This window comes from Aptenodytes forsteri, unplaced genomic scaffold (genome assembly GCF_000699145.1).
Source record: "Aptenodytes forsteri isolate BGI_AS27 unplaced genomic scaffold, ASM69914v1 Scaffold114, whole genome shotgun sequence".
Taxonomy (NCBI): Eukaryota; Metazoa; Chordata; class Aves; order Sphenisciformes; family Spheniscidae; genus Aptenodytes; species Aptenodytes forsteri.
In genome coordinates this window covers 4,061,965-4,083,928 of record NW_008795364.1, presented here as the reverse complement: position 1 = coordinate 4,083,928, position 21,964 = coordinate 4,061,965, and the positions used below count along the sequence as shown (strand labels likewise).

The following is a 21,964-nucleotide window of genomic DNA, read 5'->3' as shown; positions in this document are numbered from 1 at the left end:
TGGTCCAAAGAAATGCCAAATGCCAAAGTATCTACTCTACAGAAACTAGGCTTTAACCCTGATCACTGAGTCTCAGCTTTCAAGGTGTATTTGTGAAACTCACTAGCAAAGAGCATACCTTTTCCCGCTTAGAAGATAATAGGACCATTTCAAGGTTAATGTAGTTCTACATGGTGAAATTTCTTTTCATATTTTTTTATTGAAGATTATTATATAACCTAAACCAAAAAGGGCATTAAATAAAAAGGTGAAATGCAAAATCAGTTGCTTGAAGTTTAAGAAAAGTCAAAATTCAGGTTGACTTTTCAAGCTTAAATTTCCTTCTTTCTATATAAGTATTACCATTCTAAGCTGTGCGTGTTGTTTTTCTGAAGCAAACCTGATTCTTTTATTAATCAGGGAGAGTCATTTTAGGAGAATGAAACTAGGAAGCCTGCCTTTTGATGTAATTATAACAAGCAAGGCTGCAAACTGCAGAAGGATGAAGAATGATATTTTTGTGGCTGAAGGTCTTGACAATGAGATTGTTTTGCAAGTGTCACAGCGGCCATTTGAAGCATTACCTCTGACAGCCCTGTACTTTGTCAGGAGTTGCAATCCCAATGGCAGACTTATTAGAAAAGCTATGTGTCTTTACGCTGCGTTTTTGAGCAAAATCTAGAATGTTAGTTTAACCAGAATGAAGTTGCTTTTGCAGTAAGATGTCTTGAATTTGCACAGGAGGGGTAGGTACAAGTACATCTTTTTCTTGGCTGACACCTTTGCTGCAGCAACAATAACCATTATCAGAAGGACAGTAACAAATACCTTGGGACAGATATGATGTCTTAGACCTCTGTAGCTGCTTGCCAAGTAAATGTGAGTTAATGCCATGAAGCAGCTAAATGTTGGCCAAATGGATGATGATAAACTGGGAAAATACATAATCCAGAAGTGTCACTGGAGTCTGTAAGTTGTTTGGACTCTTTTTTTTTTTTAATCCACCAGTTTTAAGCTGATTTGTGGAAATACCGAGTGCATAAATTCAATTGAAATCAGTCCATGTGAGTGCAAAAAACATTAAATATTTTTGGAACAACAAGGTGTATGATGTCAAGTTAGGCAAAAATAGCAACCGGGCCATGAGCAACTCTTGCTGTCTCACTTTCTGTAAGTTTAGACTTATAAAACAGGACTAATAAAGCCAGATGTTATAAAGAGAAATTCTACATTTATCAGTCATTAGGACGCTACAATAATGACTGTCATTGAAAACCTCAGTGCAAAAAAAAATAAATTTGTGGAAAGGATTTAAGCTGACTTGCAGAGAATAATGGTTTGGACAGCAACCTGAGTATAATGAGAAGCTACCTTTTATTTTCCATTACCAGGTTTGTATAAGGAAGCAGAGTCTGGCAGAAATACTGTGTTTAAAAATAAGTATTGATAATAGGACATGTACAGTGGGGCTAACTGTGGGACCAGTAACTATAATTCTAGCACTTTTTTAATGTATGAATGCTAGATTCTAGTAACCGTGATGGTCTTTTAATGCAAGTTATTTCCATGTCTGGTGGTATTTGGCTGGCATTTTCTGAATTTGAAAGCTGACTTTCCTTATGAGTGTAAAGACTTGAAGACTTTATATTAAAAAAACCCACATACTAAAAATAGATTTAAAAAAATCTGGACTTCATCAGAGTACTGATTTGATATCTTCTGCATGAGACATAAAAGTATTAGAATTAGAAAAACTAGTTCTAACGTATATGAATATAACTACTGTTTACAATAGGTTTAACTTACTAATAAAAAATGAAGTCTTTTAAAATACTTGTGCATTTTGAAAAGCGAGTGATGTAATGGTCAAGTTTTAACAATTTGAATCATCTTGGAAGAGCTCAACCAAAAGAATCAAAACTGATTACATCGAAATACAAATAGCTAGGAAACTATACTAAAGCTTGAGGCATACCTGGAAAAATTAACAAACAGCTGTGTTGGTCTCTAGGGATGAATAGGGCATGTAACAGACCGTGAAGATTATCACGCTAAAAGAAGCAGCTCTGAGGACTAACAGCATGTTCTTACAGTCTATTCTTACTCTGAATAAGTCCTATGTAACATGCTTGTTATACTTAATATCAATGAACTATTTTAAAAAAAGTGCAACTCGCTATATTTGAGCCTGAATTGCTGATAAGTAAAAATTAAGTTAACTCTTTCCTGAGCTTGTAAAATGGCTTTTGATGCTACAGATCGCTTTCGGTGGTTCTCAGGTATGCCACTGGCACTTATCCATGATAGATGGCTTGAAGTTCTTGATGCACGTGGAAGGTGACTGGATACTCGCTCTTGGATAATTTTAGAATGAATCAAGTCTTTGTTTCACCTGAATGCTGTAATTCAAATGTCTCTGATTTAAGAGAATTAGCTCAAACTGTTACATGTAATTGCTGCGCTATCTCATTTCCCTTTTGAAGAGGTTCTGATTAAGCATGCGCAGATTTGCGCAAGAGGACTTTTTAATGGTATTTTCTTGTCATGTTTTTGTATTTTTTCAATCTGTGGCATTTCAGAAAAAAATTAAATTGTTTGATCAAGCTCAACTACATAGTAGCAGCAAAGCTGAGTAGAAAAAGGCCATGCTTTTTCTTGCAGAGATCCCGGTTGTTGTGGGGTCTTTTGATGACCTGGATGATAGATCCCAATGCAATTTGTATTACAGCGAGCTTGGTCATTAATGTTACATTACATTGTCCACCTGGGCCTTATGCTAGACCTTTTAATTGTGATTGCTCAGGCTCTGCCTTTAAGAAGCAAAGTATGAGCTGTGTTGTTTATCTTCATGTCCCTGGAGGCAATTGTAAATTTCTGCAATTGCTTTGACTGGAATAAACGCATTTCCTAGGACTCTACTTGGTACATAGGCAGTAGTTCTTCTGTCTTCTGTATCTTACTAGCCTGCTCCCTGGGAGTGGAACCACTTCCTCCAGTGGAAGAGGAAAGCAAGCAGTTGAAGGCATTTAAAACAGGTCATATATTTCAGTAGATGTGCACTTAAGAGAAAAGGAGAAAAACCCTCTTAAAGTCACTGGCATCATGAAAACATTCTTGCCTGGATGACTAGGGAGACGCCAACTTTTATAGACTAATACAGTGATAAAGGAGAGTTTTAGTTCAGTAGGGTGTCAAATGTTAAGTCTAGTAATGGACATCGATAAAATGCAGCTAACAGTTTAACTGTTGCTAAACGTGTGGAAGAAATAAAGGAACATGAAGACTTGTCTCAGTTTGTAAAGAGCGAGATATTGTCATGGCATGATGCAGCAGAGGTCAGGAGTCTCTTAGGTTTTTTCCTTCCCACCCTAATCATTGGTTACATCTGTAACACAGCAGTTGAGCCCAATCTGAATGCAAAGATGATCGAGTGATTTCATAATCAAAGTTAACAAAAAGCTAAACTGAAAGAACTTCTGTAAAACCGTTTTTTTAGGTATAATTGAATGAAAAAAGAGCTCTTCATACAACAGAATCTTTTAACTAATTATATTGCTTCCAAACAGAAAAGTATCCTTCTGTGGGTCATTCATGTATGTACAATGGACATGTATGTATGAACAATATGTGTATTGTTTTCTAAGAGAAACCAGATTTAGCAAATGTTGCAGGCAACTTTATATTATAACTGAATCTGTAAGTACACACAGACATACATATTTAGAATAGATTGTGTAGCCCCAAGACCCTGTTGTTTTGATATTGTTCTCAGTAGCTGTTCTGCTGTTTTCAGCTGTTTATTCTTCTTCTAACCTGTTCTAAACTATAATATAGTACTATTATGCATAAGTCTTGTAGCATTTTACCTCAGGTGAATCACTGATGTCAAGGTACGATAGGTCAAGTCAATAAATTCAAAAAATTAAAATCTGTTTAGATTGCAGAAGTTAAACTTGGTATCTCATTTATTTAGAAAATGTTACGCCTTTTGTATGCTTTCTAAGAATTATATGTTCATACTTCAGTCTGAGTTTTAAAATGACAAACATTTTCTACATCATATGCATCTTATAGCATCTGCAGAATACGCTTACTGTGAAAAGTATGACTTGTATCTAGTAAACATCAGGAGTCATAACACTGAACACTTTTTGAAAACCTTACTGTATTTTAGACAGAACAACACCATACTGTCACCCATCTCCAGTACGTTGCTTGGCCTGATCACGGTGTCCCTGATGACTCCATGGACTTCTTGGAGTTTGTGACCTGTATGAGGCCAAAGAGAGTAGAGAATGAGCCGGTCCTTGTTCACTGCAGGTACTTGTGTTTTAAAATTCTGGTTATAGATTTGCTTCAGCCTTAGAATAAGCATTTGCTTTGAAAAAGTTTGTCTGTAAGACAGGAGATCCCTTGAATTAGATGAAAACGTTAAATGGTGCAATACCAGCATTCACTGTTGAAGACGGAAGCACTGGTGTTGTATCTAAAGGACAAGTTTCTTTTCTCTCCCTCTCTCCTGCAACCTTTTGGTGAAATGGCTTAGTCATGTAACTATCACAGAGCTGATAATCTGCAATGTAAGCTGTTCTCCATTTTTATCCTCTACCACTGTTGTAACCTCATTTTGAATGGTACTGCAAAGGTGTTTTTTCTGCTGTTCAAGAGCCTGTCAAAAAAAGTCAATTAGCCCTTACCTTTTTTAGTCAAAAATACCAAACCAGTACATTTAGATTTGTAAGCAGTTATAATTGTTAAAAATCCATTTACTTTAAGTGAGGTTTTAATAATTGGCAGGAAATATTACTGAAGTTGCTTTAACAATAAATTTTGCACTCTGTTCTAATTTTATTAAGGTCTTCCTGTAATTTCTAAGGCTATTTAGCATCCTAGTATTAAGACTGTGATATGAGTCTGGTGCATTGCAAAAACCTAATTTTACAGACTATTTTTCTGTTACATCTCTCAGCGCTGGAATCGGTCGCACGGGTGTATTGGTCACTATGGAAACAGCCATGTGCTTAATTGAAAGAAACCAACCTGTTTATCCGCTGGATATTGTACGAAAAATGCGAGACCAGCGAGCCATGATGGTGCAAACATCAGTAAGTGATGGAGAGGAAGCCTCATTTTCTGTATATATAACACTTGTCCTCTGTATATATACTACACTTGTCCAGTTTTAAAACAGATCCAAAAATTTTTTAAGTGATCTAGTTGTATGAGTTTTCAGTTGCCATTATATTTCATGCTTCCTGCATTTAGCATAACATAACGTGGTGGCAAAGGCTGCTTCACTTGCGAGGTGTGTATTTAACTTTTTGGTAAGTATTTCTTACTTTGCCATTAAAAGATAATTGATTTCTATACACTGCAAGTAGTTAGAATGCATAAAGTCAGACTTGCCCAAATCATCTGTTCACAGTCCTTTGTCTAAATTCTCTGCAAGAAGCTAGAATAATTTTTTGCTTTCCATTCTAGTACAGAGCCTTATAGGAAGTTGCTAAACTGAAGGTAAAATTAAAAGGTAAAATCATTTGTGGTATGATTTGAAGAGAGGAAGTGGCTTTTCAAGAGGCCACTTTAGGAGTAGAAATTCAATAGGAACAATGTATGTTTGGGTTTTTTTTTTAATTGTACCACTACTCCAGTCTGGAGAGTGGAGAAATTCAGGAGAAGTTGGGTAGTATCAATAACTGAAATAGGAAAGTAGAAGGTGATTTTAATATAAAAGTGGTTCAAAGACAATTTGAGATCATGAGGGCAATTTTGTGTCAGCTTTGGAAATGAACATATTGACGTTAGAGACCAAGGATGAAGGATGGGAGGCTCTACTTTCTTGAGTAGATGTTGAATGACAGAATATTAAGTGTGGGTTATCTGAGAGCGCTACATGCTCTATGACAAATGGAAGTAAAGGGATTTAGACCCACAAAGTCAACAGTTAAACTGGGCATTTACATCTCATCTTCAAAAGAAGATGCCTTGGTTTCCACTTGATCAAGGGAAGGAAGAAGGTAACTTGAGAAAACAAATTCTATTCATTAACAGGTTAACGACTGCAGGAGCTAGCATTATGATTGACTAGATGGGGAAAAAGTCTTGCGTTATCAAAGGGTGTGAAAGTGTCAGGAATTACGGTTGCTTGTGTAACATTAGAGTGCTTTGTGAGCAGAGGTTGTTCATGCATGCTGCTGGGACTCTTGTCATTCATTGCAGTATGAGTGCACTCTCTGGAAGTGCATTGGGACTGTATGGTTGAGGAGGGAGTTGTCTGAATAGTCCCCTGCCTGTTCCTTGCAGAAATGGAAGCTGAGCTTATGTCAAAGGATGTCATGAGATGAGAAACACTAGCCTCAAGGTTAAGGAAGCTGAATGTTGACTTCTGGAGTAGTACCTGTCTGCGCCCCTCAGTTTCTAAAATGAACTGAGCAGGTTCAGGCTTAAACTTTCTAGAGGTGGTCATCTTTTTGAGAATCAGACAGGAGAACCTGAAGTAAACTTCAGCTTGCCAGAAGGCCAAGTCCCTCCTGTTACAACAGGAAGAAATCAGCAGGAATTGTCCTTGCACTCTACAGTTTGATGCAACTGAAGAATATGGGGAATAGTAATAAATACACTGACAATCAGACCCCCAGTGTGGAAAACCGAGTATCTAAAGTAGGATTCTTTACCTTGCCTGCTGTGTTCCACAGTTCACTATCAGCACAATCAGGAGAGGGATGATCTGTAGCAGCAATACTGTGAAACTAAATTCACTTGTTATTTCTGAAGTATGCAGATGCTGTTGTGAAAAGCCAATGAGCAGAATTGGCATGCTGTACTGTAAATGAGACACAGAAGCAAGCACTCAGCTGTGAGAAAGCAGAACATCAGAGCTGCATGTTAACATTTTGATCTATCCTGGGTGCTCTATCGCATTCCCATGCCTGCATTCCAGCTAGCCCCACTTCTCATATTTGATATAGGGCTTCTGGGAGAGGTCCCATGCCTGCATTCCAGCTAGCCCCACTGCTCATATTTGATATTTAGCTTAGGGCTTCTGGGAGAGAAGCCATTAGGGATTGTTCAGTTGTAATAGAGGGATTGTTCAGTTGTAGTAGCCTTGCCTGAAGCATGTTCAGCTGCCCTGTAGGGATTGTGTGTGTGCTCCAATTCTGAGATGACACACGTAACCAGATGCATGTTGTGAGTTAAATCAGACAGGGCGTAGTCAGTAAGTAAGAATGGTCTCACCAGAGCTATTAGCTGGTCAGTTTAGTGTCTGCTGTTAATCCTGTGAAAGCTGTAGTTTCTCAAAGACCTGTAATTTGGTCATCAGGAACAGTAAAACAAAAGCTTCGACCAAAATACAACAAAATTTGTGTAACTGTATGACCTTTCATTTTAGAAAAAAAAAAAAAAAAAAAAGAAAAACTAACCATTATGTTCCATTAAAGAGAAATTAGAGATACTAAACAATACAGAAAGCAGTGCTTCAGGACATACATAATAGAACTAGTTATCAGCTGAGTGAGCAGTAAGAATACACGCATCAGATAAGAGCAAAGAAAACAAGTAGTCAGAGTCTGAGTCAGAGGAAGCAATGCTGAAGTACTCATTCTTATTTGTCAAGTAATTTGATCACACAAAGGAGTTAACAGAAGTATTGAACAGAGCGCTAAATATCACACTTGGCTTGCTCAGGCAGTAGAAATATGCAAATGACAATAACAATGAAAAGAAAAGTCAAGGTAATTAAGAAATAAAGACAAAAGAACAGAGTGATATTGAAGGTGGGAGTAATTGACTGAAGGGTTGAAAGAAAAGGCAGGAAAATTGAGATGCGGAAAATCAATTTCCATCCCCCAGTTTTCCGTAAGTTTTTCTGTACTTAAGAGAAAATATAATGAAGGTTATGGACAAGAATAACGTTCCTACCTACTGGTATTTAAATGCAACCTAGTGTCCTTCACAGTCCAAGCGTTATCTTTTAGCCCTGTCCTTTGGGAGATGTTGGGGGAATGTTTCCAGATGCTCCTGGAGAGTTGATGAGGGCTGACGTACACGGGCAGCTGGGAGAACATTTCAGATGTGTAAAAAAGGATTTAGAAAATATGAAGCTGCGCTTCTCTGAATATATGACATGGAGCTTTGGAGAAAAGTGTTCATTTGGGGGTTTTGACAATAGCAAAAAGTACTTTTGGAGAAGAGGAGAGGTACGCTTTGATCTTTGTAAGTTCTTTTAACTTTCCAGCATCTTGAGTTCTTGGGATTGTGTTAGTCATAAAAATCTATTCAGGCTATATGGATTTTTAGTTCTGCACTAGTCCTCTTGCTAATGTATCACTTTTTAGAAAGAGGCTCACAGGCTAATTGCTTTTAACAAATAGGTACATCACAAGATCATGGAAGAAATAGTCTTTGTAATAGCATAATTCGGAAATGAAACGCTAATCTAGTTTGTGAAGACTTTAAGAATTAAATGAGCTCAAAATGTTGTGTGACAGAAGAATTAATGTCACTGCCACTCTTCAAAAATATTCATTCCAAAGGTTTTGATCCCATTCTGTTACAAAAGGAGATGTGTGGTCTGATCACAAATTGAAAATAAAGTGACTCCATATTCTGCAATAGTGTAGGTAGTTTAAACAGAAAGTTTTAACAAGGCAGTTGGACCTATATAACCTATATGGTAACTTTAAATGTGGTTTTGGTCACATAACTTAAACGTGTCCCGTAATATGTAACTGCAGGATTGGCAAGGTTAAAATACTTGTAATAATCAGATAACAGTACCAAAAAAATAGATGAGATGTATAAAGAACTTAAATAACTAGTTGAACTTAAAGTCAGAAGAATCATATAAATTTGCATAGCTTTTACAAGTAAATCCTATTCCCTGAGATTTAAGCATGTGTTCTTTTAGATTTGCGGATTGTGTTTTCCTTGGTGTGAGATTTTTAATGCTTGTCCTTCAAAGAAGAGTAAATGTTACCTTTGTTTGCTGTGAACAGAGCCAGGAGAGTTGGATTTTCTCCTTCCCTCTTTGTATCTCCTCTCCTGTCATTGTCCAGGAGAAAAGGAAGCAGTGGGACTGTTAGTCCTATTAAATACTACTGTATAATCAGGAGTCTAACTAATCATCCATAAATGTTTTTGTTTTTTCTTTCTTATACAGAGTCAGTACAAATTTGTTTGTGAAGCTATTCTTCGTGTTTACAAAGAAGGATTGGTTCGACCACTGGATTCCAGTTAGCACAGCAGTGAAGGATAAATTATTTTTCCCCCTAAAAAGACTGCTCTTTAAAGCAAGGGCTTGTTTCTGAAAACAACTAGAATGGACTAGAAGCCCACGAAAAGACAGATGAGCACATTTGAACTGTGGCACTTTAAATTTCTCAAGAAGATTGCTAAATCATGTACAGTATAACGAAGTCATGTAGATAAATATATGAGAGCAATTGTGTGTAATATGCTTTATTCACATAGACACCATAAACAATCATGGAAACCTTAATACATATCTTCTACTGCCTTAAAACACCCTTCACTCTGGAAGTTACAAAGGTCCTTGTGTTTCTTTTGAAAATGCAAAAAGAAAACTAATAGTATTGAAATGATTCAGCTTAAGAAGGTATTTAATATCTTTGTGTTGTATGAAAGTTTGTTGAAGGTGAATACTGGTGACTTTCTTATTGGGACACTAAATATTCATGGAAATGTAACCTCGACTTCTAAAAGGCTGATGAAGAGCTCTAAATGCTAATGCATAACTACTGTACATTAAGAGCTGGAGAAATTAAGTATTCAGTTGCCATAAATCTACTAGTAAGTATGCCAGCTGTTATAATATGCTTCTTAGAAATCACATCTACTGTATGTGATGTGCAAAATAATGCTGCGTTTAAGCATTTATGCAGATGGTACAGTCTACATCTGTTGATCAATTTTAATTGCAACTTGCCCGTTTAACAGTGACCTGCTTCTTACAGTTTTAGTTATTGTACTCCTTTTCTTCTGTCCATCTCCTTTATGCTTGTTTTTCACTGCTGTTTCTATATGTGGACTGAAAACATTTTAACTTAAAATGAGGTTTAATTCTTTCACCTTTGTTTCCATGTGTATTTATGAGTTCTCAGATGTAAATGTGGATTAATGTTGCACACAAGTACTAGACTTTTGACTTACTGTATATGCAAAGTAGTCTAATCCGATACTGGAAGAAAAATTACTACTGAACCCATCAAATATGTTGCTGCTAATTCAAGGTGTGAAGCTCACAAGGGCACAGGTGTTGCTAGTGTTCAGGTGGTGATAAAATGTTGACTCGCTGCCCTTCAGCAAAAACTGCTCTTATCCAGTGAAACACAACTCCCTTTTGCAAGAGTTCTGCGGATTTACTGTGTTTCTTGCTTTATGGAAATGCAGCTAAATTCACATGAAGATTTACGTGGAAAGAGAGAACGAATTTGTACGTTGATGAATAATTCACCCTAAGGTACACTGTCCTCCATTTCATTTCAAACGGGAGAATTGGACTTTCTGAACAATATAACCACATTTGTATGATGTTAATTTATTTTGTGTGTGCTTTTTGATTACCCTGAGGTAGTTCTTCATTTTTGAATAGTGTTTAAAAAAAAAATTCTAAGGGAATTCTTTCACCTTTGTTTCCATGTGTATTTATGAGTTCTCAGATGTAAATGTGGATTAATGTTGCACACAAGTACTAGACTTTTGACTTACTGTATATGCAAAGTAGTCTAATCCGATACTGGAAGAAAAATTACTACTGAACCCATCAAATATGTTGCTGCTAATTCAAGGTGTGAAGCTCACAAGGGCACAGGTGTTGCTAGTGTTCAGGTGGTGATAAAATGTTGACTCACTGCCCTTCAGCAAAAACTGCTCTTATCCAGTGAAACACAACTCCCTTTTGCAAGAGTTCTGCGGATTTACTGTGTTTCTTGCTTTATGGAAATGCAGCTAAATTCACATGAAGATTTACGTGGAAAGAGAGAACGAATTTGTACGTTGATGAATAATTCACCCTAAGGTACACTGTCCTCCATTTCATTTCAAACGGGAGAATTGGACTTTCTGAACAATATAACCACATTTGTATGATGTTAATTTATTTTGTGTGTGCTTTTTGATTACCCTGAGGTAGTTCTTCATTTTTGAATAGTGTTTAAAAAAAAAATATTCTAAGGGACTGTTTAAAACTGTTATTTAAAAGATTAGTCCTAAATTAGGAAAAATTTTTATGGGGCATATTAGCCAGATGTTTATATGTGTATAAAAGAGAAAATTAGATAATTTTCTTTTTAGAGAGATATATATACACACACACATTCAGATATATTTTAGAATTATGGTTTGTATTATGGATATTATCATTTATATCTGGAGTTTCATTATAGAAACTGCCACAGCTGTACAATATGCATCTCATGTTACCAGAAGGTTGTGGTTTTTCCCCAGGACATAGCTGAAACGTGAATGTAGGATGTGCTAAATTGCTGACTCTTGTCTTCTGTAGGCTTGGTTCTTTCTTCAAGATCACATTATTAGTTATAGGTAAAGAAGATACCTGGTTACTATTTATTGATCAAAAGAGTTTTAATTGGAACACGCAGGGTAATTGGCAACGTGGAAAGCTTCTTGGCTTTGTTAGGTTGAAGGGTGAACAGGTTTGTGCTCATTCTTATACACTGCATTCTTACATACTGTAATATTTTTGGGTCATTATCCTCTTGCTTGACTGGGCACAGATTGGAAGGCAAGGGACTGTAACTCTGGTTCACTCTTAACTTGCTGAACTGCATCAGGTCACTCAATCTGTCTGTGACTCCAAATGTAAAACGATACTGGACATGCACGTGTTGCTTGGGGATCTTTTTTTGAAAAATACATGTAGAGAAGTGTACAAGCGCAGACTGCCTGCTGTTGTTAGAGGGAATACTGAGCAGTAAGAAAACCTGGTGGCTCTTTCCCACGTGAGGAGTAGTGGGCAGTAGAGAATCTGTGCCTGCTGGGTGGGTGGTTAACACAAGCTCCCTTTTCTTATAATGTGTGTGCCTTTCTGTAAAGCATCTTTTTTAAGTTTTGTTGTGCCCAGGTCTCAAAGTCATCCCTTGCAGTTGGCGTGACTTGCAATTAATAGTTTGTCAAGAAGTGAAAAAGGCAAGGAGGAAAAAAAACCTAGAAAATAAATAGTAAGAAAAATATTTAGAGCATCTCTTTGTGACATCTGTTTCTTTCAGGGAAGTACTTGATTAAACTTAGTTTATTTGTGTTCAAGGTTATTGATATATTCCTATCACTATTTATGTTTCTTCATGTCAAGTATGTATTTACCAAAACACTGTAAATTTATTCCATATAGAATTCCGGTCTGAAGATACATGGTATAGGCTTGACTTAGGTTAGTATGTGTATGTTTGAATGATGATGGTCATATTGTGACAACAAATGCTGCTCTTGTTCTGGTTAACTTAGACGGTTTTGGTAATACCATTTGTGAACTCTTATTTGATTTTAATAACTTGTTTGAAATTGCTGGCCACTGACACTACTCAAAGCTATAAAAATATTAATCTCTGTAATATCAGAATTTTTTTTTAAAACCGTAGAGCAAATATTAACTACGCAAGTATCTTGTACATTGTGTCCATCTTTATTTCAGTCTTGCTGGGTTTTGCACATGTACCTGTAGGGTCCATAGGGGAGAATGAAGGGGTTTTGTCTTCTCTCTGTAGTGTGTGATGACTTTGCACTGAATGATGTATGCCTTAGATCTGATCTCACAATGAAAGCATAATTATGAAAACATCTTAATGCTGGCTTTTGTTTCCACAAGAATTAGGAAATTAAAAAGGCACAGAGTTTAATTTTTTTTTTGGGGGTAAGAATTAAAACTCCTAACACAAAATTTTTAACTGTCAAGCAATTGACAAATAGCAAAAAATGCTGTGAAGTCAAGATTCTGTATAACCTTCATAAACAGTTTAACCTCGATTTTGCCTGTGCTTGTGATCATGACAATAAGTATTCAAAATTTCTAGCATGGCGGTGGATGAAGAGGGAGTAATAAGCTTTTGAGTGTTTCATCACTGTGAAATACACTAACATTTATTCTTCAAAATTAAACAAATTTTAACTAAGTGGCTTTATATTTGATATGGAAGTAACTAAAATGCCTATTCAGAGTGTCTTCAGAAATATCACAGGGGAAGACTTCTGGGATGGAGGTGGGAGGGAAAGATCTTACCATGTATTGAAAATAAGAAAAATGGTGCCATAAACCATGAATGCCTTTTGTGTAACAGGATGTATGAAATATGAATCATTAAAATACAACCAAACCTTGAGTAGTGGTGGGGTTTTTCAAAAAAAAAAAAAAAAAAAAAAAAAAAAATTTTGTAATCTAGAGTTTTGCTCTCAATAATCCTGTCTTTTAGGTGTTGGTACTAAATTATATGCAATCAAAATGTACCTAAGGATTCAGCAATAGCTCTTCATATACACACATTTTTTTTTTTAACATTTAACAGTTGGTTCTCTTTTTTCCCTCCTTTTTTCTGCTATGCAATACTTGGTTAAAAGTATATATATCTTTCAAAAGAACTGTAGTTCTGAAATATCTAATGAACTATGCATTTGCTTTATTACAAGCATAATTTGATACTGTTTTACAACAGAAGTTCTTCCCTGTAGATAGTGTTCTTATGTGTCAGACTAAATGCATAAATGGTCCACTGATTGAAAACGTTGAAAATAGACACACATGGTTCATATTCAATCAATTAAAATTTAAACATAGTTATTTCACTGATAATGGCTTTATTGTTATATCCTGAAATGTAGCATTTAAGTGCAAGTTTATTTTACTCCTTCACATAAAGCCTTTCCAGAAAGAACGTGTGCTGGGAAATGTTTGTATTTCAATCGGTAACCTGCAATTAGTCTACTTGGTTAAAAGCATTTATTAATTGAAACTATATAGAAGGTAAAGTTGTGTCATGAAATACTGTGTTCAAAGACAGTTGACAGCCAAGTGAATGATTAACTCATTATATAAAACATAATGTTTTGATTAAATGGATTCTCTTGCATTTAAGTTCTGACACTGATAGTGTTAAGCCATCTCAGATGACTGCCTGTTTTAACAATAGTATTATGTTAACACTTTAAATATAGCAATCTAATGCAATATGATTTAGTTTTAGTGTACTTTAACATATTTAATATCCCAGTTGTTCAGTAGCTGTACAAGCTTCAAACAATAGTATTCACAATCACTGAAACTTGTTGTCTTAAAAAAAAAAAAAGTTTCTCTGAATGAAAGGGAAGGAGCAGCACATGATATCGATAGATTTAACCATGTTTCAGCCCAGACTAACCCTGTGACAGTAGTGGTCTGATTTGACCACTGGTACAGAAAGCAATTGTTGAGGACCAAGAATATCATGGGAAAAGCAAATTGTGTGGGCTGTTGACACTGTTTGTTCAGTTTTGGCTGCAGTTAAGAGACCAGTAACTGTTGTCTCTTTCTTTCTTTTTTTTTTTAAGACAAATTCATCTCAAAAGGTGGCTTTGGGAATGGGGAGTAGAATGTGCCGTTATTGACTCACCTAATTTTATTGCAGACTACTTGGAGAAGAGTCTTAGATTGTGTTATTTTGAGCTTAGCTGCAGGTTTTGAATCTTTAATGAAATTCCTATTTAAAATATTAAAGCATTGATTTTAATAGACATTAATGAAACACTTCAGTTTACTGTTAGTTGCTCAACTTCTGTTTTCTTGGCTTTCATGATGTCGTTTCTTGAGTTGTCATTGTTTTACCTTATAAAAGCACTCTGAGGTTTCCCACAACTGTAGAACTGGCTTTGCCACAGACAGGCTTAAGTGATGTTGCTGTTGCCTAAGATAGGATGTTATTTACGCCTGTTGAAGGTGCACCGTGGTGTTCTGAGCAGCCTGAACTGAGCTCCTTTCTGAGGAATTTAAACAGTGCTGCTAACAGTGGTAAAAATCATAAAGATATTTTGAAAAAGCAAGTAGGAGATGTTTTGTTCAGGGCAGATAAGACCTGGTTTTTATTTAACAAAAAAAAAATTGTGAGGATGAAAATGTTTTTAACAGATAAAGTAGGGGGTGGGAAATGCACGAGATTTTTTCCCTTTGCAGAACACTTTTCTATGTTTTAAATGCATCATTTCTCCTGGAGCAGTTTCTTTACTGAAGAGCCCTAGTGCTGATGGGATTTAATTTTTGTCAAACTGACCTAGAAAATAATTTTAAGTTGAACTTTTTCCTCATTTACTGTTTTGTGCCTTTAAGTAACATTAAACAAAACTGAAATATTTTCCTTCTAAAAATTATTTTGACTGTTTTCATTTGGTGTCTTTTTCGGAGACATAAATGGAACTCAAATGTGGCTGGGTAACTAGTGAGGTTGCCACGCGTGCTAAGAGAAAACAGATGCTTTGCTAGCTCTATTAAATCCATTACCTAACATCGGTTGGCAACTGAAACCAGTCTAGCATCATGTTTCTATCAGGCTTTTGCAGAATAACGGTTTTGTAAATAGGAAGTCTTTGGAGCTTGCTCTCCCAAGCATCAGGAAGTCTTCTTGTACTAAGCTAGAATTGATACCATTAAAACCTGAATCTTCAAGTAGGGAAGGACTGTTTACCAAAATATATGTAAAACACACTTACACCTTTTACAAGGAAAAAAAGTAGTTTCTCTGTAAAAAAAGCAAGCTGCTAGAAGTGAGTATCTTCTTTGCTGTGGGTGCATCTTATGTAGTCATAAACCAAACTAGTTCTCAGCTAGTAAGCAGTATGGCCACCAAAGCACGCAAAAGTCGACATCGCTAACCGCCTGATTAATTTCTCAACTTCCTTGCCAAGGGTTGGTTGCAATCCTGGTCCAGAAGTCCTTGCTGCAGAACGGAAGGAGAAAGGGCTTGCTTCCTTAGGGAAGAGACTGAAAGCCCGCTCAGTAAATCAGCAGTCTATATTGACCTTAGTGGGGTTGTGCTTGTATTACCTAACCTGAGCAGTCTAGTTTAAAGTAAGATCAGGTGTATCTATCTGAGTTTGCAAGAACATTGAAGCCCTACGTTCATTCCAGAAAAAAAAAAAACTTAGACCAGCAGTGTTAATTTCTGTGGGCTTCATTTGCTTCACTTAAGCAGTAGGTTAGCGTGGTAGCAGTTGAGTTATTCTTGATCAGTGCCCTTCTAATTCAGAGCTTCGCATACACCAATGAAAACCTGATATAACTGTTGCTTTCCTAGTTTTTCATAGAAATTACATTACTGTCTGTAGAAATTAGGTGGGGAAATAGTATGTGTGCTCAAATGTAAATATATTTCAAATCCAGATTTTGCAGAATAACTTACAAGTATCAATGCTTATATTCCAGTGACCTGTGCAGTGAGTACTAAACATAATTTATTTAGGTTTTCACGCTTCATTGGGTAACCTTAATAGAGAAATACAAGATAAATAATGGGGACAGTCCTATCAAGGCTTTGAAAATCTGCCAGGCATTCATAATAACAAAAGATGATTGGTTAAAACTGACCTTCATTGCAACTGATACAGAAATGTGCTTAATAGTACTGGAATAAATTACATGACAGTTGGGAAAGCCGAAGTTGTTTTTGTTTGGGTGGGTTGTTTTTTTTTTTTGCAAGCTTTGCAAAAGATTCCACTATTCTAGTCACTAAGTTTGTATTTTCATATATGTTCAGTTAGTGTTTTTGTCAGAGATGTAGAAAAAGCTTTGAAGATAATATCCATTCAGTGACTCTGGCTTTTTTTTTTTAATGGCTGTTTCTGTAGCACTCTGTAGTTTCTTCTTCTGAGATCTTAGGTGCCAGTGCTGGCTGTTTCTGTAGCACTCTTTAGTTTCTTCTTCTGAGATCTTAGGTGCCAGTGCATTAAAGGAACAAAAGAATGTATTTGATGTATTTGGAAGGTAAGGAAAGAGTTTATTTTGTATCCTAAGCTGTACTTTTCTTTTAAATCATTTGAAATGTAAATTGATGTTGATATTACAAAGCTTAATTTATTGTTTAAAAATGTAGACACTTCTTGAAATGAATGTATCATTTTTCTTTTTTATTTTTATAGGAATAAAGTATTGGTTAAGGTTTTCAGTATAGTTTTCTTGGGTTTTGGAACTGTTTTGAACAGAAATATTACAGTCACCATTTTATGCTTATTGGTTATATGGCTAATGGTGAAATAAAGCATTTTTGGCTATATGGTTTTACTGTGGCTTTATTCAAGAAGAAAGTAAGTTGCATTAAAAAGTTACTGACCTTTTTAATCCTTTTAAAAAAAATCACACATGGCTGCATCTTGAATTTTACCTAAGCAAGCAAACATGTATGGAAAGTGTCTGCTCCATATAGACACAGTGTGTAATTCTTTCATAAATAGCTTGCTGGAGGAGTAAAGCAACCAACTAAGCTACAAATTCTTCGGAGTATTTCACTTGCAACAATTTTTATAAAAGAGGATTGTCTCGATTAATTAGGCCAATAAACCTTTTCACTCATGAGATACAAGGCCACATAAACAACTGTTTGAGCGTAGATTTTCTTTTTTGCTACTATGTATAAAATGCGCAGACTACCCTTCCCTTTGGGATTTCCCATGTCCTCACAGTACTCCCCAGAGGTGTCCCAGTAGTCGTATCTTCTACACCCTCTGTTGCTCCAGGGTGGTTGTCACGTTTTCACAACAAACCAGGGCCCAGTGATGCTGTTCTTGAATTATTTCTGTTTACATGTGTATGTAAAATGCAGGTTTATAAGTTTCAAAATAGAAAACACACTGAAGATTGAATCCGACACTGCCAGATGGATAGAGCATTGACCTTAAAATATGTTTGGGATTCGGTTAAGAACTACGATGGTGGTTAGTAAGCACTTTTTGCTGTTTACAAGATATGGCTCTGCCTACTGATTAGTCTTTTTAAGCTTGAGGCCAATAATCCTTCATGATGAAGCTATGAATTCAGTGAAATCTTGATGAAAGGAAGTACAAGACCAAAAGCAACCATCTGGGCAGCTCGGACATGGGATATGCATGCAGGTTGGAATCTCTTATAGGTGCACAAAGCTACCAAGATGAAGGTTTTGCTGGAAATCCTTGTGAAACAGCTTACAGAAAGATGTACCAGTGTCTTTGCAGCTTGTTAGCAGGACGGGGTGCAGAAGCGCCTTTTGGAGGAGATAAGGCAGAAGTAGACTCCAAGCCCATGGCTGTATTGTCAAGACTTGCGCAGCTGATAGCTAGTGGGGAGAAGAGGGCCTTAACGTGCCTAGTGTTAAGGGTGATTTTGGACAATGCAAAGCACACCAAGGTATTCCATTCTTGCGCACAAGGCAATCCTTTAAAATCCTTATGGTACCGGCAAGCCCATGGAGAAGCGGGGTGCTCTGCCAGGAAGCCAGGAGTATGGAAGAGGTGTCTTTCTGTAACTCATGTGAGGCAAAGACAATTGGGAATATGTATGTCAAACTGGCATTTCGCAATATATGTATTATTTCCAAGTATAGCTTTTTGGAGCTATATCTCAGTGATAGAAAAATTTTCAAGCAATGACTCAATTTAGCTTATGTTCCTTGCAGTATTCAAAGTAAAATATTTTAACAAGTATAAAAATTATATCCAATTTCATCTTGATTTGGGATTAAATTCCTTTTTTTGGTTAGTCCTATATAATGTAACTAAATTGATTTCCATGTCCTAAAAAATAAATACGCCATGGTAGCATGTGCAAAAGCTAATCTGCTAAGAAAGCTTGCCTTTTCATTTGAATGACAAAATTCAAAGTTTTCCATTTGTTAAAAAGAAGGACCATGTAAGAATAACTGAAAGGTGTTTGGGGAGACCGAGATCACTACTGCTGATCTCTGGGTTCAAAGCCAGTTCAGTTTCCCAGGTCCATCTCGAGGGATGAGGGACATCAGTATTTCACTGGAGCATGATAGAAGGCCAGACTCGATGTAACTCCTGCAGTCTCGTGTGTTAGTCTGACACTGCTATTGCGGAGCTCGGACACCTGCGACACCCTGTATTTTAAAGCAGAGGTATTCTGATTTGTTTTTCCTCTCTCATTGAGTTTAGCATCCACCCACAGAAGATGCAACATTGTCCATAGCAGGAGCCTTTAGTTCTTCCATGCATCAGTCACAATTTTAAAAATAAATTATTTGCCACTGATAGAAAAAGCTTCCTGAGTACTACCTCTGTGTCTCGAGCATAGCAGGTAGTTGTATCAGGGGCACTCAGGCTGCGCTGGCACACATGATGGTGTGGGCTAAGGTGTCAGTAATGCTGATGGTAATACCAAGATGGAGGGGTGTGTGAAAAACAGCATTGTATACATCAGTGTACCCCACAGAATACCATAGGAGTACTGATTGCTAATGGGTTTGGTCCCGCTTAAGTTTAACTTTGGCCTTCGGAGCTTTCTGTGTCAGTACAAATGCCCTGAGCTTTTAGACCTGATAAATTCTCATTTAAAACTAAATGCTGACTGTTACTCCTTGCAAACTACAAAGCGATTTGTTGTCCTTTTTGAGTATGTGGGTCCTCACCTCTAATCTGGACAGCTCTGCTCCTGCATGTTCAGAAGAATTAATACAAATGTAAATGTAGCATAGCTCTTGAGCTTCACATTAATTTATACAGATTCCAAGTTAGCATAAGCTTGCTGGTTTCAAAAGGGGCCAACTTGCTTATGTATAATACTTAGCCTAAAAGGATGTAGTGACTCCAGCCTTCTAGTTACCTGCCAAAAACTGAAGTGTCTTTTGCCTTTGAAGATACTTGTTGCTGTATCCAGACCAGCTGCAAGTGTCCTTTTTTTGTTCAGAAGAGTCACGGCTGTATTATTTTCACCTGTGCTGCTGGGCTTTTTTTTTTAGTTTAAGAAATACTATTACAAGAAAATCTACTCCCTTTGTTTAAGTGTTCCTCAGAAATCTTATTGCTGAGGACACTTGTGTTTTGAGTAGAGAATGTCATTTTTGTCCTCTGTGAGAATTGCTCGCAGTAAATTTACTGTGATATTGCACCTCTGCGACTTCTGTAGCTCTGCCTGCTGCATCAAACGGGATGCCAGAGCATGGGCAAGAGTCTCTAGCTGTCTCAGGCACACAGCTGGGAATATACCACCTCCCTGTAGGAGCTCTTCCTTATACAGTGAATAATGTGCCTACCGTTGAAGAGTAAAGCAGGAACTGAGGAGAAGCAGAACTTCCAGCTCCAGTAAAGTTAGGACTGAACAGAGCCTAGATGCTATGCAGAAGGCCTACAGGGCCCAAGTGTGATTAGACCTTCTGCAGAAGCAGGAGGATGACAATTTGAAAGGAGCTTCTTCCTCCTCTTCCTTCTCCCCATTCCCCTTAGATTTTTACTAACGAAAACAGGCAGTTCAGCTGCAGTCCCTGTGGCAGGGGGGTGCTACAGCCAGCCTGGGCCCCCTTTGGGAGTGGGAAGGTTTCTTACCTCCTAGAAAGCCGTCTGTTCTTCCATGGCCTGATGCAGGTCATATTGTTATTTTCCTGTTTGTCCTCTGTTACTCAACTTGACAGATACAGCAGTGAGTAGTCAGAACTGGCCTGGTTAAAAAAAGGGGAAATAGTTTAAGGCTCCTGAGCTGTGTAACTAAGAAACCCCATCTTAGCAACTGCTATTACAAGAGGAGTCTTAAAGATTTGCTTAAATGGCATTACTTTCAAATACTGTCTCTCTATCAAGTGGATAGGAAGGGGGTATATATAGAGAGAAAGAGATATATATGTGTGTGTGCATATATATATTAAAAAAATAGAACATAAGTGAATAACAAAAGTAGCTCCAAAAAGGGCAGAGAAGGCATAAATTCAGTTTGACGTCTCAACCATAAACAGAATTAAAAAGAGGGGAGTCTAAAATGAAGATGGCAATATATGTAATATAAATAATGTATAAATAAGGAGTGCTTTTTTCTACTGTGCCACAGTAATCTTTGTACTAAAGTAAAAACTTGATTCACACTATTGAGAAAGATCTGTATATAGCCTGGTTTTATTATTTATATGCATAGCATTTGCTTTTGCAGATTCCTGTAATACATGCATAGATTTATTTGTTCAATTAACACTGAATGTTGCTTGCTTTATTGCCATCTGTGTAAACTGTTTGCTTTTTTTTGTCATTATAAGGTTATGTAGATTGAGGACTTCTTTAAGGCTAATGACTCGGAAAAGTGATTTCCTGGTATTTGAGAGAGTTTTGATGGTAGAGAATAGGAAAAATAAAATACTTTATGTAGCTATGATTGCATTCAGCATATATTTAAACAGACTGACTTACGTATCACGTCTTGTTTCCTTACAACAATTATTATTTAAGTTTATCATCTGATACAATTAGGGCGTTTGATGCTGTGCAGATAACTATCAAATGCAATCCCATTCCAAAGGGCTTTCAAGCTAGTTCAGAGGAAAGACAAAACAGTTTATATGTGTGCAATCAACCGAACGATGGTATATAAGGAAGCAGGTGTATGACATCCTCCTTCTAGTCAGGCTAAATACGGAAACAAGTAAGCATACTCTGTTTTAATAACTGCTCAATAATAGAAATAACGCCACAAATAATTTCAGCAGACATTTTAGGAGCAGAAGTTGAGCCATGTGAACTGAGAGAGTTTCTGAAGCATCCAAGTGCAAAGGGAACGGTATTGCATGGAGCCTGGATTATCCAAGTATAGCAAGCAAAGAAGAAGAAAGTCATAGAATCTGGAAGTGAAGTATTGGCAACATGCCTTGAGAGGAAGCCCTTTCTGGAAAGAGAATTGAAACCCTGGGAAAAAAGCTTGTTCTCACTGTGATCCTATTGCTTCATGGAGCAGGATCTTGATGGAACTGCACTGACTGTTTAAAAAGTTCATACCAACCCCCCCCTACTTTTCTAATGCAAG

At 36.8% G+C, this 21,964-nt stretch overlaps 1 protein-coding gene and 1 long non-coding RNA gene across 2 annotated transcripts in view; both read left to right on the top strand.

Moving 5' to 3' along the window:
• The window catches only part of PTPN3 (protein tyrosine phosphatase, non-receptor type 3), a 102,482-nt gene extending 93,252 nt beyond the window's left edge, over positions 1-9,230 (top strand). Inside the window, exons 24-26 of the mRNA XM_009280196.2 lie at positions 4,154-4,299; positions 4,949-5,084; positions 9,140-9,230. Of these exons, the coding sequence (XP_009278471.1) occupies positions 4,154-4,299; positions 4,949-5,084; positions 9,140-9,217 (360 nt within the window). The 3' untranslated portion in view covers positions 9,218-9,230. The remainder of the gene's footprint in view (positions 1-4,153; positions 4,300-4,948; positions 5,085-9,139) is intronic.
• A 5,305-nt stretch (positions 9,231-14,535) lies between these two features.
• LOC103899687 lies at positions 14,536-17,242 on the top strand. Its single transcript, XR_657626.1, has 2 exons — positions 14,536-16,852; positions 16,909-17,242. It is a non-coding gene; the product is annotated as an uncharacterized LOC103899687 (long non-coding RNA).
• Positions 17,243-21,964: the final 4,722 nt, after the last annotated feature.